Source organism: Sardina pilchardus, chromosome 17, assembly GCF_963854185.1.
Source record: "Sardina pilchardus chromosome 17, fSarPil1.1, whole genome shotgun sequence".
NCBI classification, from domain to species: domain Eukaryota; kingdom Metazoa; phylum Chordata; class Actinopteri; order Clupeiformes; family Clupeidae; genus Sardina; species Sardina pilchardus.
The window spans coordinates 11,365,848-11,382,940 of NC_085010.1; the positions used below are offsets into that span (position 1 = coordinate 11,365,848).

Consider the following 17,093-nt stretch of genomic DNA (forward strand, 5'->3'; position numbering starts at 1 on the left):
AAAGCCTTTGTGAGGATGCTAGTACTGGGATTGCTCTTGGTAGCACTTCCACAAACCCTTTTTTTTTTTTGCCTGTTTGTTATCGAAGTACATGAAAGAGAGGCAAAAAAAGGGTTATTGTGAGAAGTGGCCAATCATGCGTTAGCCCAGGCTTAATGCATAGATTGCTGTAAGCCACCCAAACTTTGCGTTATTCTGTTTAGCATTGTTCTCTGTTTAGTGCCTGTTTCAATTAACGGAAATTTCCATTAATCTCTTCTTGTCTGTATAACAGCAGTGACGGCCCGGACGATGCGGGCGACCTTGACTTTAGTGGTCTTCTAAAGCATAGGTGAGAATTACAGTCTGCCCCCTACTGGGCGGAGTCTTTTTTGCACCTTCTTGTTCTTTTTCACGTCAAGCCCTGACAGCTTTCCTCTTTTTCTTCCTCTCAAGACTCTTTGTTTTGCCTTTTGTATTTGATTCCTTTTAGAGTCTTTGTTTCTTTCTTGTGTTTTTTTCTTTTCTCTTCCTTTCCTCATTATTTTATAAAAGTAATTATTTTGTCAAGAACAAATCCATGGTGTACAAACAAGCTATTTTACTGAGCAGTATTGCTTGTTGTAGATATTAGTACCCAAAATCAACTGAAAGTAATCCAAACGTCTTATCTTTCAGTTTTATTTATCACTAGCTATCAGGTTTGAATTTGTATCTGTTTCCTTGGCTTAGAGGTGGACAACACCAGACACACACTCTCTTGTACAATAGTCAGGAAAATCTATAACAATTCAAAACCAGTCGAAAATCCCTCAGTACAATTTTTTTCCACTTATTTTGGGCTTGTCTTGTTCTTCTTCCCCACATATTCAGAAATGCCAGGTTAGTAGAGTACCATAGGTAAAAAAATTAACCTTAGACCTTACTACTGGTAAGTATGACCAATCCTGAAGCTTTCCCAGCATGCAATGTAGTTCCAGGAAGTGGACAAGCAAGAGTGTTGGCCGACTGTTAGTGTGGTAACACTTCATTTGAAGGCAGCATTCATGAGTCCCTCCAATTAGCTGTCAGAAATGATGGAGATGGCATCATCCACCATAGGTCCAGTGACCTGCTGAACATGGGGTCCATTCCAGTCATTCTCGACGTGCTGTTGGACTTCTTGTAAATGAAGCTGCGAAATAGTGTTATCACACAATCATTTCAAAACTAGAAAACACACAAGTTAAAATAATTCCTTTAATTTCTCTATGTAGAGTAGTTGATAACTGCCTGAATAAAAGTGGACTTGAAACGTTCTCTTATATTACGAAATAGAAATTGAAAACAATAATGTTATGCTGTTCTAGGCCTTTGAATCTTTCTGACATTCAGGAAATGTCTATGAAAGAAAAAGCTGTTTGCCTTGAGTCTGATATTGACTAAACTGCCTTCTCACAACCTGAACAAACATACTTATTTAACCAGTCTTCTTGGTTAACTATAACCTAACTCCTCCCCTGCCATAAAACAACTTTACTAGCAGTCAAACAGCACTGATGTGATTAAAAACTCAAATGTGATTACAATCAGACAAAGGGATGGGCTCATTTCAGCTGGTGAGAACGTTAGATAAGACTGCTCTTCATGCACTGAAGGCCCTCTTATCTTAGAACCCTCCCATGTAACGATCTTGCATGCCATGCACTGAAATCGACCTGATCCTTCTATGTTCTGAAATAATAATAATAAAAACATCACATTCTTCTCCCTTAAAATGTCATCGAAGCCCTTTTATCAAATGCCCAGCTACAGTGGTAAACGACACTGAGTCGAATATTGGCCAAGTATGGACCAAATCCGTCTCAAGGTCACATGCCACATGGGTATATGGTTATAATCAATTGTTGCCGGCTGAGCATCCATACTTACATATCCACACTCCCATTTGTTTCTTCTCGTGCACCTCCTCATCTTTAGTGAAACCACAATAACACGGTTATTATTAGCATTTTGCTAAATGTTAATAAATAAAATAAAAACGCCACATTCTGTCACAGACCCCCCAAAAACATTACTCTTCCTCTCTCCCATCCTTTCTCTCCCTTTTTCATATATTCCCTAGTCCCTCTATACTAGAAGACCCCTAAAGTGGACCCAGCAATCAGAATCCCTCTTATCTTTTCGCTAGCCTAAATCTTTTCCATCCTCGTAAGATCTCATTTATCACAGCGTTCTGCCAGACAGTAGCCAGAGTACTTGGCCAAGCCCATCCCTTTGGTGACATGTCCTGAGGAACTATTGAATGAGAGTCAGACAGAGGAAAAAACACAGAGATAGTGGGATGCAAAGAGTAAGGGAGAAAGCGAAAGAGAGACAGAGAAAATATTTGCAATCTGAGATATAGATAAGTGTTGATAGGAACAGGTGGGAGAAAAACAGTTCCATTCTGACCAGTTTTCTGGTCACTAGTTCCGAAACTCGTTCATTTAAAGGTACAGTCAGATTCTAAGCCAATACATGTTTTGTCCAATCCAGTGAATTACTCTAGACAGGCATTTATCATCAGTTTCATCATCAAGTTAACTATTAAAAACTCTAGTCAGTGCTATAGGCAGCAGTAAGCTAGTCATTGACAAAAGTCTAAATGGGCTATAGACATTCATATTTAGGGTAGTACTGAAAATCTGTTGTTTCACAGTGACATATATGTTTTGTGCTGCTGATTTAAAGTAAAATAAGCACATGTCCCCCACCCATCCCCACCAACAGCTAGCATAGCAGTAATGTTAGCTCAGCATAGTACTGGTAAATAACGACTTATTGACGGGAAGATAAATTACTATTATGAAACTACAACTAGTAAATGTCAGTATCTGTGAAACCTCAAGTGTATTTATTTGAAGAATTGTGGTGTTTGTGCATAATCATGTCACTATAAATAGTAAACAAATAAAGTCATAGTTGCACAACTGTTCCAGCCAATCAACATGTTGTTTCAGGAACCCAGAAGGCGGGGTCTTGAGATTGGCTGTTCAGCTCAAATATCAACGATGGAATTACTGACTGTACCTTTGAGAATCTCAATTTTAGACCAGTTCTGCACTGAATTCAGACCAATACAAGTCACTGACTCTCACTGCTTATTGAGTTCCTTAGGACACGTTGCGAATTCACTCAATTTATCTCTGACCTCATGCTGCCTCCCTGCTTCACCTGTGGTGGTTCCTTAGGGAACCGAAACAGGAGGAGGCCCCCGACGTGGACGTCTGGGAGATCCTCAAAAATGCCCGACCGGACCAGTACGAGAAAATAGCCTTTGAGTACGGCATCACTGACCTGCGTGGGCTTCTGAAGAGACTGAAGAAGACGACGAAGGTCGTGAAGAAGAGTGAAGGTGCCCATGATCACTGCTTATTCGTATATTCAACACAGTGCCCTGATGGTATTCACAGTATTGCACATTTGGCCATGGAGGACGAAAAACGCACACATACAGATTAACATGACATGTTTTCATCAACACACACCGCCGTAGTATTCCACAAACAAAAATACAAACATTTTTATTTTAGGCAAACAAAAACACTGAAATGTCCAAAATGTATTTAGGCAATCACAAAGTAATATAATGTAAATAATTTTTATTTTTAAACTGTTTGTTGAAGTCAGTAACTTTTTTTTACAAGCTCTGCGTTTTTTTATCCAAAGCTTTTGCCAAGAAGTTGGATCCAGCGTACCAGGCGGACAAAGGTGGAAAAATCCGACTTGTAGTTGACCTAGCTGACCCAACAGTGGAGTTGAAGTGGTACAAGAATGGGCAAGAGATTCGGCCCACTCCCAAGTACGTTATGTTTTATGCCGGCTAGTCTCTCTCTGTCTCTCCTGTACTGTCACATTAATTGTATCCCTCTGTCTTCGCACAAATGAAATGCATTTTTGGGGCCTCTCTCATAAAATAGGTTTCATTTGTGGTCTTGCTCCTATTTTTTGTTGTTTTGTTGTTATTTTTTTTTGTTTTGTTTTCTGTTTTCATAATATCGAGATTTGTTTGTACTCTTTGCTCGGGCTTTCCAGCAATGGTCCACAGATGCAAACGGAATGAACCGCTGACACATTCCAATCCTCACAGATCATGAACAAACTCCTCTCATGAAAAAAAAAAAAACTTAACAATGAATCAAATTGTTAACAACAATTGAACCAAAATATTGTTGTCCGTGTCAATGTAGCAGCTCTGCAACAAGCAGGAATGTGTGTCCTCCCAATGAACAGTACTGTGTTGTTGCACTCAAGTCAATTCGAACTTCCTCTGCCACCAAATTGCATTGTGAATCATTCGCTGGCAATCCCAAGCAAACATGTACAATAATGTTCTCTCAACGCTGTTGAGGGCTGGATGGCGATGTGTAAGAAGCGTCCTAAGGGTCGACATGTGGCCCTGAGCTACATTCAGACAGAGATGTAGTACGCTAATGTACCTGGTCAATTCATTAATTGTCCTTTTGCAATTAACAACAGGTCCTTCCTTCTACAGACAGGAAATGGCAGTGCCTTCCTCACAGGTCTTTAACCAGCGGTTGGCTTTGTAGTTACCTCAAAGTCCTCAAAAAGATAACAAATAAATTAACAGGCAAACAAATAATGAAATCCACCTACAGTAGCCTACATGACCCACACAAACTTTTGAAATTTTGCCAAGGGAATTCCAGAGCCTATAGAAAAGAGGGTGACAGAGAGGGACAATGCTGACAACGATAACCCTGTAAGTAGTCTGGATTCGCCTTTAAACATGACAGGGACAGAGAAGACATCATTTCTGGATTTATTGACAGTCAGCAGTAAGTAAGTAAGTAAACAATATTTTTTATAGTTCCATGTCTATAGTGCACAAAAGGCCGCTCAATCCACTTCACACAACATAAAGAGTTAAGTCAAATCCTTGGACAATGGTGGCTCTCTTGGCGTAAGGAACACAGAGCATTGTGTTCTTGAACAGTCCGATCACATAGCGTAGCGCCTGTAGACCCAGTCTCCCCCAGAAATGTTATGTAAATACAGGAGCTGTGTGGCTGGGCTTTGATATCTTGTGTGCAGAGAAACAATGTAGGAGAGGAGAGGGGAGGTTTTAGGACAGAAAAAAAAGAAGTGAAAAATGTGAAATGTCCCTTTTTGTGCCTACTTGTGCCTCATAGTCCCCTGGTGAAGCGGTTCACTAGATTCGATGGCGGACAGCAGTCACAGACGTGATAGTGTATTCAGGACAGCTTGACACTACTCATAGTTTACACACAGCCTCTTAAACTATTTGTCTATCAATATTCATTAAACTATCTGTCTTATCAACATCCATTAAACTGCACACTACAGCAGCACTAGTAAAATCTGCGGAGATTGTGCCCTGCACATCCTTTCATGTTGCTGGGTAACGCAGGCTAAGGTCAGAGGTCACTCAAAGCCAATCGGGGTTAAAGCCATCTGGAAGGTCACTGCGCTTTCCCGTTCGTCTGATCGCCGGTGGTATATCCCCCAGGATTCCCTGCTCCCCGACAGGCTCCACTGTGCCATCTCTCTATGTTGTTTACGGTCATGTTTATGTATATTGTTTACTTGTTGTTCTGTGTCACAGTGCCACTAATGGCTGCCCCAGCCACTAGTGATCTAGGCATGATGTCTTCTGTTCCTTGTTCCTTCTGTTCCGTGTTTGTCTGTCTCTGTGTGTGTGTGATTTGGCCGGGTTGTCTTTCCTCTCGTGTAACCTCCTCCTCCTCCTCCTCGTCCGCCGCCTTCCTCGTGCTTTTCCGCTCTCTGCTCCGGCCTACGACTAAAGTAACCGGAAGTAAGTCGGCTCATCTGTTATACAGCTCTATAAACGCTGACAGTTCATGTTATTTTATCATCAGCTATAGTGAGACCTCCTATTGTATTGGTTTTATCATACACTCTCAGAGAGAGAGAGAGAGAGAGAGAAAGATATGCAGCTTGTAACAATCCATCTAGTCTGCCTTTTAGGAAAGCAGTTGTTGTCAATTATTGTTTTTTTGAAGCAGGGTTCTAAGGTATGTATTTTTTATACAACTATAAATAGTTTGAAGAAGTGCATTTACAGTACCTATGAATTCTGAGCTCTATGCAAGATATTATTTCATTATTACTATTACTGTTATTATTATTATGTTGTTGTTGTTGTTGTTGTTATTAGTATTAGTAGTAGTAACAGTAATATTATCAATAGTAATATCGGCGATAGCATTCAAAAATGTGTGAATTAAGTACTGCATTGTATTACTGTAAGTTAGTAAGTTAGTTGTTCTGTGCAGGTACATTACATGTATATGATTAACTTTTCACTCTTGACCAATAAAGCAAAGCCAAAATACAATAATTTTGCTTACTTACATGAACTGAAGCCCAGATCTTACATAAACTCTTTTAATTATGGCCTAGATATGTAGACATAGACATGTCAGACGTGCTTTTGCACTGCATTGCGTGGCTGTTTATGCGTTGTGGGTTTGTTGGGTAGGTACATCTTTGAGCACAAGGGTACCCAGAGGATTATGGTCATCAACAACTGCCAGATCAACGACGATGCTGCCTACTCAGTTACCGCTGGAGACGAGAAATGTTCAACTGAGCTCTTCGTTAAAGGTACTCGGCCTGTCTGTCTGTGTGTCTGCCCAGCCCACACACACGCATGCATGCACGCATGCACACACACACACACACACACACACACACACACACACACACACACACACACACACACACACACACACACACATACACACACACATACACACACAATCCCTCTGTGTATCTACGTCTAAAGAAATGTGAAAATATATCCATAATATGTCCATATACTGTATAATATCTATAATTCCAAATAGTCCATATTGATGATTATTGATGACATCACCACACTGTCTGTCCCACTCTGATGATGAAACTGTGCTCTATTTCTCTCTCTCTCTGTCTCTCGCTTTCTGTTGGCAGAGCTCCCTGTGAACATTTTGAAGCATATTGAGCCTGTGAAGACTACGGTCAATGAGCGCATCGAGCTGGAGTGTGAAGTGTCTGAAGAGGGGGCTAAAGTCAAATGGTACTACAACGCAGAGGCACTCCATGCCCATGACACAGACAGGCGGTGTTCCAATTTGCATACTTCTGTACTAACAATACCTAATATGAGTGTACAAGTGCTTGTGCACTATTATTAGTTATTGTAAGTACATAAAGTAGGGGGGTATTATGGTCCATAATAGATGCTGTAAATCTCGCACCGTTATTGTAAGCGTTGCCACGATACATAACACAAACTCACAGACCCGCTAGCTGCTGTAGGCTTGGAGAAACACTAACGTGTCATTAGAGTGTAGGTTTTTGTGTGTGTGTTTTTCATTGTCTTGTATGTGCATTGAGCAGTTTCTCAAAAATACGGAACGGTTGGCAATCCTACACACTGGGGTATACTGTAGGCTATAGGCTAGCTATAGGCTAACTGGTCTCATCAACTTCCAGTGACTTATGCTAAACTAGACTAACAGTATCAGACTAGTGCGCAAACAGAGACAAGAAGATGTATCCTGCTGTTCCTTCAAGCTCAGTTGTCAGCTAAAAGTACTGTTTCAGTGGAGATCTGCTTTGAAATTTAGTTTAGGACTTCCCACAATCCATGAAACTGGTCCACAGTCTATTACTTAGATGGCAAAGAAAAATTGTGTTATGCAGCGTTACAGTGTTGAGTAGATTGGGCTTCTATTGGGCAAGTGTACAGCAATGGTACAGGGCTTCTAGCTGGTGATGGAGTGAATAAAGAAACCCATAACCCAAACTCCATATCTCCACAGGATGAAGAACGGTGTTGAAGTTCCCACTGGAGTCCGGTCTCGGTACCGGGTGAAATCCGAGGGCACCAAGCATTGGCTGATCATAGACGATGCCTCAAAGGAGGACACTGGCACTTACTCCCTCATGGCCACAGGGGGCACCACTGAAGCTCATGTTCAAGTGGACCGTAAGTACCAGTGTTCTGAAAAAGAACCTTCTGCCAAAGATCATTAAGGGCGGAGCAAGATACTTCATGAGAAGCCTCTTCCTGGAACCCGAATTGCAAGAGGGAGGGGGGAGGGGGGGGGGGGGGGGGGGGCAAAATCCCCCTTTATGCAGAGCTGTTCCATTGAAGTCTATGGACATGACACGCATGACACACCCCCTTTATGCAGAGGAAGTGATCCCCGCTTTGCGCCCATAGACATGAACTACAACGACGTATCTTGCTCCGCCTTAAGGATCTTTGCTTCTGCTAAGGCCAAGGTTAACTTTTAATATCATAAGACTAGAGTTTGAGTTATCTTGCTAACAGACAAACAAACAAACAAACAAATAGACAGACAAAGCCCGATGAAAACATTACCTCCTTGGTGGAGGTACTGTTACAAATAGACAGCTTACTGGATGCCTGTCACAACTGCAATCACACTATTGGAAAACCGACGTGACTTTTCTCATCATCAATGCACACTTTGCAAGACATATACATCTTAACATTCAGTAGCATATGTGAATGAGACATTCAACGAATCCAGTTATACTGTACACGGTATCTGTTTTTACATGCCATAATCATCTGTAAAACAGGTGCACTGTAGCTTGCGACTATACTAAGGACTATACTAAGCTTATCAATGAATCTGTCAGTTTAAAGGTTGGTTACAGCAACATCATGATCCTGCAAGTTATCTAGTTTATGTTCCTATATTTCCCACTCTGACCTCCTCCCTCTCAGCTCAACAATAAGTTCCCAGCTGTACATTCATATTTTCTTGTTCTATCTATGTATCTATCTATGTATCTATCTATCTATCTATCTATCTATCTATCTATCTATCTATCTACCTACATGTATCTGTCTATCTATCTATATCTATCTCTCTCTCTCTCTCCAACTCACTGTCCTTTTCTTGTCTCAGTGAAACCTCTGAAGATTATTCAGGATCTGCAGGACATGACGGTTCTGTTGGGTCAGCCTCTTCCCCTCCACTGCGAGATCTCCCCGGGGAATGTTCCCGGCCGCTGGTACCGCAACGGTCAGCTTATCCAGTCTAGTGACCGCATCAATATCCTCCACCGGGCCAAGTATGAAAAACCGCACAAAACACACACACACACAGACAGACATACTGTATATAACTCTCTCTCTCTCTCTCTCACTCACTCACTCACTCACTCACCTTAGTCGGGTGGTTTGATGTGCAGGAAATAGATGTATTACTCTACTACTCTATGTGTTACTCTGTGGGAAATGTCAGACTAGACCCAAGTTCCATTAATCATGAGTAATCACTCAGCCTTGAAATGCATCCCGTCATCAAAAAACATCTCTGTTTGTACCCCGATCATTTTGAAAAGTTTGTTTGTAAATAATAGCGTTGTTTGTATTGTTGTCTATGACAGGAACCACAGGCTGGAGGTTCAGACAGCCACGATTCATGATGCAGGAGACTACATGTTTGTTCCCGAGGGCTACAGCCAGAGCCTAACTTGCAAAGTTCAAGTTCACGGTAAACAGCAAGTGCCCCTCCTCTCATTATCATCAGGATGGTAGAATTCTATTCAGAATAGATTCAACAGTCATTCAACACAAGGCCACCAGATACATTCATTATTTTCAGTACAAGGTTTTTTTTTTTTTTTCAGTTCACATAATTTTCTGTGATTTTTTTAAATTGCAATGATTTATAGGTCTATTTTTTGCAAATTTCAACTGAGTAATATTGATTCATCTGAACTAGCTGTTTTAGACTAAATCTTACAAAAATATTGTGTGGAATGTATCAATCCCATGTTGGGAAACATGATGTAAATCCCTGCTGGTTAAGATGAGGGTATAATCCTGCTGGTATTAGGTAATAGGTTACGATTAAAGTTATGGTAAATTATTGCTGGTTATGGTTAGAGTAAAATCCTGCTGGTTATGGTTATGGTAAATTCCTGCTAGTTATGGTGATGAGTTATGGTTAAAGTTATGGTAAATTCCTGCTGGCTATGGTTATGGTTGTGGCCATGGTCATGGTTATTGTTATGGTCATGGTTATTCTTGCTGGTTATGGAAAGGCTTATGATAAATTCCTGCTGGCTATGGTTATGGTTATTATTATGGTAGATTCCTGCTGGTTATGGTTATGGTAAGTTCATGCTGGACAGGGTTACGATTATGGTTATGGTAAGTTCATGCTGGTCAGGGTTACGTTTATGGTTATGGTAAGTTCATGCTGGACATGGTTACGTTTATGGTTATGGTAAGTTCATGCTGGTCATGGTTACGATTATGGTTATGGTAAGTTCATGCTGGTTGCCCCAGCTGAGATCTTGCTCTGCCCTTCTCTCCTCAGATCCTCCCAGGGTGCACCTGGAAGCGCTGAATGCCCCAGACAACACCATCACCATCGTTGCCGGAAACAAGCTGCGTCTTGAGGTCCCCATCAGTGGAGAACCGGCCCCACGAGTGGTCTGGATGAAGGGAGAGAGGGTGCGCTGACAAGTCTGGCTTCTTATTTCAACATTTGCAGTCCTCCTCCACAAAAAAATGTAGAAGAGACAAGTGAACAGAGGCGGACATTCCTCGTTCCAAAGAGTAAAAGTCCTGCCATGTATTCGTTCTACCTGTGTACTTAACACAGGTGATATCACTAATTATCTGACCTACAGTGCCTGGCAGCTAATTGGGATGAGCTCGTTTCCAAAATGTCTGGATCAAATACTTGGCAGGACTTTTACTTTCTGAACACAGGATGTCCGCCTCTGCAAGTTCAAGTAAAAAGATATACTGGGTATCGATTTAGCACAAAGAGGAATTAGTCTAAAACAGGGTGTTAAAGGTCTAAGGGTTACAAAACATGACAGTTCATTACCAGGCTTCCCCAGCACACATCAGCCATCATGTCAGAGTCTCCTTTTTAAAGTAAAATAAACCATGACAATGTGTTGCTTTAATAAAACATAGAACACATGATTACTAAAGAAACAGAAGTGACAGGTGACTGGTGATATAATGTTTAAGTAACAGCAAAACAAAAGTATCCCTCTCTTGTAAAAGATATTGCCAGATTAACAAGGGGCCTAAGTTATTTTCAGTATTATTGCAGGCAGCAACTAGCCACCAGCCACTAGCACCATTTGAAAGCTTAGGCCGGATTGCTATGTGTGATGTGCATGTGTGTGATATTTGTGTGATGAGTAGTCCATGTGCAATTCAAGAAGAATGGGAGTGAATCCGGAAACACTTGTTGTGTCCATCAGCCCCATAGATTTAAAGCCCCACAGTCATTTCCTGTGTGTTAGCCACATTGTTTATAAGCCGCAGGACAGTGTTTTTGAAAGTTAAAATAAAGAAAACCCATATTGATACCATATTAACGTCCCCTGTGTACTAACCTCATAGCTGAAGAAATGTTGCAAAAATCAATGTGTAAGCCATGGCTAATAGTTGGGAAATTACTGTAGGCTTGGTCAATTACAGGTATACGTTACTTCTACAAAGGGGGGGGGGGGGGGGGCTTTTCCCTGTGTATTTATTTATTTATTTATATGTTGACCCCCCTGAAGGTGATCATGGACTCAGGGCAGAGGGTGCGGGCAGAGACATACGCTGACCACACCAGCCTGACCATTGATATCGCTGAGAGAGAGGACACGGGCAACTACAAGATAGTCCTGAAAAACGACGCCGGGGAGGACACCGCCTCCGTCAAGATCAAGGTCGTGGGTGAGTGAGAGACAGCAGACTTGTGACCTTCACGAGAGAATCGTTGGAGAGATGAGAGCCTCAACTTAGACCTCTGAATCATGACCGTTTTTGGCCGTTTTTGTTCTGTTACAGAACGCCAGGCAGACTCTGTGCAATTTTGGTCCAGTTCTATCCAGTCAGAGTCAGTCAGACCTGATTTACTTCAGTATTGGGGTGATATTTTATGCAGTTTGAGCAGGCTTGCGATGCCTGATCAGATATTTTTGTCGGCTGGCTGTTTTGCAGTGTGAGCACAACACAACAACTGATTGAAAGATGTTGTATGAGTACCAGACACACAACTAAAAAAAGCATAATACACTCAAAGTGGTTTAGGCCAGTTAGCCTAGTTTAGCATAATTCACTAGAAGTGGGTAAGGCCAGTTAGCCTATCTTACTGTAGCATAACTCACTGGAAGTGGGTTAGACCAGTTTGCCTAGCTTGGCATAATTCATTGGAAGTGGGTTAGACCAGTTAGCCTAGCTTAGCATAACTCACTGGAAGCGGGTTAGATCAGTTAGCCTAGCTTAGTTTAATTTATTGGAAGTGGGTTAGACCAGTTCACCTATAGCTAGCCTATATATTCTTGGAACATAGTTCATTCCGTTATTATTTATTATTGGTGTTTGTTTTACCTCCACTTCAAACAAGTCCCAATCCATCCCAAGCGCATATGACGTACTGTGTGATCTAATTTTCCAGATATTCCAGACCCACCGGAAGCTCCTCTCGTCCCAGTGGTGGGGGGAGACTGGTGCTCCATGACATGGGAGCCCCCACACTATGATGGAGGATCACCTATTTTGGGTATGAGAATAGTGAATAGTGTGTGAGAGAGAGAGAGAGTGTGTGTGTGTGTGTGTGTGTGTGTGTGTGTGTGTGTGTGTGTGTGTCTGTGTGCATTCAGTTTGTATCTTCAGATTAATTTATTGCTCTAATGTGTGTGTGTGTGTGTGTGTGTGTGTGTGTGTGTGTATTCAGTTTGTATCTTCAGATTGTTTTATTGCTCTAATCATGTGTGTGTGTGTGTGTGTGTGTGTCATTTAGGCTACTTCATTGAGAGGAAGAAGAAACAGAGCTCCCGGTGGATGAGGTTGAACTTTGACCTTATCAAGGAGACGACCTTTGAGCCAAAGAAGATGATTGAGGGCGTCCCGTACGAGGTGCGCATCTTTGCCGTGAATGCCATCGGGGTGTCCAAACCCAGCGGGCCGTCCAAATCCTTTGTGCCACTCGGTAAGTTAAACCGCTTAATCACTAATGACACTTGTTATGAAGATGAGTGAGAATAAGAATTCATAAGAAAAGAATAATAATGATCAGAATTTCTCTCAGTGAGTTTCTTTAGATCTTGTGTTCCTCATTCATTCGCAACAGTCATACATAAAGTACGATCAGCTCAAGCAGAGTCTAAAACCAAGTAAAAGTGCAATATTACATAATATTACTGTACACGTGACTGTTGCCACCCAATCTCTCTGTCATATGTCCTTGCTCCAAGCACCCTGCCCCCCCCCCACACACACACACACACACACACACACACACGCATACTCACACATACACATACACACACAACACACGCACACTCTCTCACACACACACACACACACCCAAACACACACACACACACACACACACACACACACACACACACACACACACACACACACACATGCGCACACACACATGCACACACACAGACACACAGACATACACACACACACACACACACACACACGCACACATGCACGTACACACACCACCTTCACCACCATCCTCCCTCTCTGCAGCTGTTGTTCTGGACGCGACAGTATTCCAGGCATGACCTCACGACACATAGAGTGAGGATTTAGGGGATATTAAATATGCCCCTATAATGGCAGCCAAATCGGCGCAGGCTTATGGGAGATGGGATGTGTGTGTGAGTGTGTGTGTGTGTGTGTTGGGGGGGGGGTCGTTTTGCTAGCAACCCTCTCTACCCCCCCGCCCCCCCCCCCCTTGGCCATGTTAAACCTGGAGCCGTGGGTAAGAATAGAAGAGACTGGATCTAATGGAGTCTCAGGGGAATGGATCAGTGGCATGCCTGCCTGATTACGACCTGAGCCACTCTGCTCAGACTTATCGCATGTTTGGCAGTGTGTGTGTGTGTGTGTGTGTGTGTGTGTGTGTGTGTGTGTGTGTGTGTGTGTGTGTGTGTGTGTGTGTGTGTGTGTGTGATTTTGAATATGACAAAGGATGACCATGCTTGTATGTGTGTGTGTGTATGTGGCATAGGGTGGTTTATATTTATAACACTACAAGGGAATGACCATTTACAGACCAAGCTGTGAATAAATGATTAAAAATACATGATGCGACATAAGGAGCTGATGAACATTTTTTGTTTTGTTTGTCTTCTAAGTCTGTTTCTATAGTAACATGCATACTTCTTGTGTGGTTGTTTCAGCTGTAACCAGTGAGCCAACGATGCTGGTGGTGGATGATGTCACTGATGACACAGTAACTATGAAGTGGCGTCCACCTGACACGATCGGTGCCGCGGGATTGGACGGCTATCTGGTGGAGTACCAAGTTGAAGGATGTAAGGGAATCCTAGAGCAGAAACATTTCAAATTCTACACTATTAAAATGAGTGTGTTGAAAGCAACACAACTTGCGTCCAAATAGAGACAACACAGTTTGTGTTGTTTCTAGCACATTGCTTTTTTTACTTGTTACACAATGTACAACACAACTTGCATTTTTAAACACCCTTCTGTGTCCAGATAGGGACAACACAGTTTGTGTTGTTTGCAACAAATTTGTTTTAAGAGTGTAGTATCACTTGGGCCCCATGTTTAGTTAGTTACCATGGCTTTTGGCTTTATAAGTTTTTTGTTTTTATTTACTTTATTTTTTTTTTTACAGAACACACACAATCATGTATTCATGATCGGCGCTGATTTTTTCTACTCGATGATTTTAATACTGACAGTATCCCTCATTATGATTGGCTGTCTTTTCCAGCGGACGAATGGATCGTAGCCAATCCGGAGCTGACGGAGAAGACCAGGTACACCATCACGGGCCTGCCCACGGAGGGGAAGATCCAGGTGCGGGTGAGGGCCATCAACGCCGCCGGACCCAGCGCACCTCGCACCACACAGCACGCCATCCTCGTCAAGGAGGTCATCGGTGAGTAGCCTATCCACTACTCTGCTGGAGGCTCATGGGACGTTGTTTTTGAATGAATTTTCCTCGTCAAAACTGCAAGTTATTGTTACAAGGACACATTTCCGTCTGTTTATAGCGCCCTCAAAGTGGGTTAGACCAGTTGACCTATAGCTAGCCTTTATGTTAAGTTCATGAAATATAGTTAAGTCTGTTATTATTCACCAATTTTTGTTATTTCTGGCACAATATTTGTACATTTATGGCACAATGGATCATCATTTGTGTTGTGCTTATATTTCCAGGCTGAAAAAAACCTGCTGGTCAAAAAATGAATAAAAATCAAATCACAATAAAACTAATTTTGACACGGTTATCCAAGTAACATCTCACAGGGTGTCTTTTAGATAATCACGTTTTAGATAATCTTAAGACTCTGCCCAGACACAGCTTGATGTTTTGTTTTTCCTCCAGAACCCCCGAAGATCAGAGTCCCCAGGCACCTGAAGCAGACATACGTCCGTAAAGTTGGAGAGGCTGTCAATCTTGTCGTGCCCTTCATGGTAAGATCACAGAGTCTCAAAAGTGAGAATGTGTGAATTCAGACTTGGACAAAAACACATGTTGTACACACACAATCATGTAGATGTTTGTCTGTATCTGAATTGTCATGTGGAAGTGTCCATGCCCTGTTTGGATCCAAGTGCTGACAGGGATCCAAGTTCAAATTTGACCTGCGCTCATTTCCCGATCCCAGCTCACCTCTCTCTCGCTTCCAGCTGGTCTTCACCGTCCTATTTAAATAAAAAAGACAACAAGTCCTACAGATATCCTCAAAAATAGGAAGCTAGAAAGTGAATGTCTTGTGTGCTTGTCAGGGGAAGCCCAGGCCTAAAGTGAGCTGGCTGAAGGACGGTGAACAGGTGGAGCCCACCCAGGTCAACATCCGCAACACGGACTGCGACAGCATCTTCTTCATACGCAAGGCTGAGCGGAAGCACTCCGGGAAGTACGAGATGACCGTGCAGGTGGAGAAGCACGTGGACACCGCTATCCTGGACATCCAGATCGTCGGTGAGCGCTCTCTATCAGGCTGTTGGAGGATTCTGAGCTCTGGTGTAGAATCAGAAGGATGAGGATTCTGAGCTCTGGTCTAGAATTAGAAGGCTGTTGGAGAATTCTGAGTTCTGGTGTAGAATCGTTCAAGTTCAAGTTCAAGTTCAAGTGTTTTAATTGTTACATACATTTTACATGTAGTGAAATTGAAAAAGGGACCTTTGCTCTGCATAGAATAAAAATAAAAATAAAAATATACACAGTAAATGAAAACAGTCTAAAAATAAATAATGGAGGATTCTGAGCTCTGGTGTAGAATTAGAAGGCTGTTGGAGGATTCTGAGCTCTGGTGAAGACTGGTGTAAGCTCCGAGAGGCCGTCGTTTGCACTGATTTTAGAACAGCTAAGTGGCGTTGTTACAGTAGGTACGACGCACAAGCGGAGTGCATAGGAGACGTTTCTGCAAAGTAGCTAACTTGTTTTTTTTTATCTATAATAGATGTAAATAGGTGAAAATAATGTTATTTAATCAGAATTATTCAGCATTATTCAGCAAACAATGAATCAATATACTGTATCTGTCACTAGGTGACCTTCTTAGAGATAATAAATATGGGAGATGATATGTACACCAAGGAGCTCCAATTTGTCCCCCCTCCCCCCTTAAATCTCTTTTAAAGATATTATATGCTTTAGGTCCTGCATCCATCCAAATGTGGGATTCCCCTATCCTTGACAGACCTGTCAGAAATACTTGAGAAGACTAAGAACAATAAAGCATGATAAAGCCTAGTTCAGATGACACTAATGCAGAAGATTATCCTTGTGACCTTTTGACCCCCCCCCTTCTTTAGATCTTCCCGGTCCCCCGCAGTGTGTTAAGATCGAGGAAGTATGGGGGGAAAATGTGGCACTTGATTGGTCCCCTCCCAAAGACAACGGAAATGCTCCAATCACAGGCTACACCATTCAGAAAGCAGATAAAAAGACGATGGTACACTATATCATGTGACGTTGATAAGTGTTATGTTAGATGTGTGTTATGTCCCTTTCTGACTCTCTGCAATATCCTTCCAGTATTAGAATGTGTGAGATTGTGTGTGTGTGTGTGTGTGTGTGCGTGCCTGCATGCGT

General features: G+C 42.2%; 1 protein-coding gene across 1 annotated transcript in view; it reads left to right on the forward strand.

Moving 5' to 3' along the window:
• The window catches only part of mybpc1 (myosin binding protein C1), a 47,084-nt gene that overhangs the window by 21,649 nt on the left and 8,342 nt on the right, over positions 1 to 17,093 (forward strand). Inside the window, exons 11-28 of the mRNA XM_062517998.1 lie at positions 275 to 331; positions 3,192 to 3,355; positions 3,670 to 3,802; positions 5,789 to 5,797; positions 6,485 to 6,609; positions 6,958 to 7,063; positions 7,812 to 7,978; positions 8,934 to 9,099; positions 9,418 to 9,524; positions 10,356 to 10,492; positions 11,569 to 11,728; positions 12,453 to 12,557; positions 12,798 to 12,986; positions 14,200 to 14,334; positions 14,760 to 14,927; positions 15,378 to 15,466; positions 15,782 to 15,977; positions 16,814 to 16,953. Of these exons, the coding sequence (XP_062373982.1) occupies positions 275 to 331; positions 3,192 to 3,355; positions 3,670 to 3,802; positions 5,789 to 5,797; positions 6,485 to 6,609; positions 6,958 to 7,063; positions 7,812 to 7,978; positions 8,934 to 9,099; positions 9,418 to 9,524; positions 10,356 to 10,492; positions 11,569 to 11,728; positions 12,453 to 12,557; positions 12,798 to 12,986; positions 14,200 to 14,334; positions 14,760 to 14,927; positions 15,378 to 15,466; positions 15,782 to 15,977; positions 16,814 to 16,953 (2,353 nt within the window). The remainder of the gene's footprint in view (positions 1 to 274; positions 332 to 3,191; positions 3,356 to 3,669; positions 3,803 to 5,788; positions 5,798 to 6,484; positions 6,610 to 6,957; positions 7,064 to 7,811; positions 7,979 to 8,933; positions 9,100 to 9,417; positions 9,525 to 10,355; positions 10,493 to 11,568; positions 11,729 to 12,452; positions 12,558 to 12,797; positions 12,987 to 14,199; positions 14,335 to 14,759; positions 14,928 to 15,377; positions 15,467 to 15,781; positions 15,978 to 16,813; positions 16,954 to 17,093) is intronic.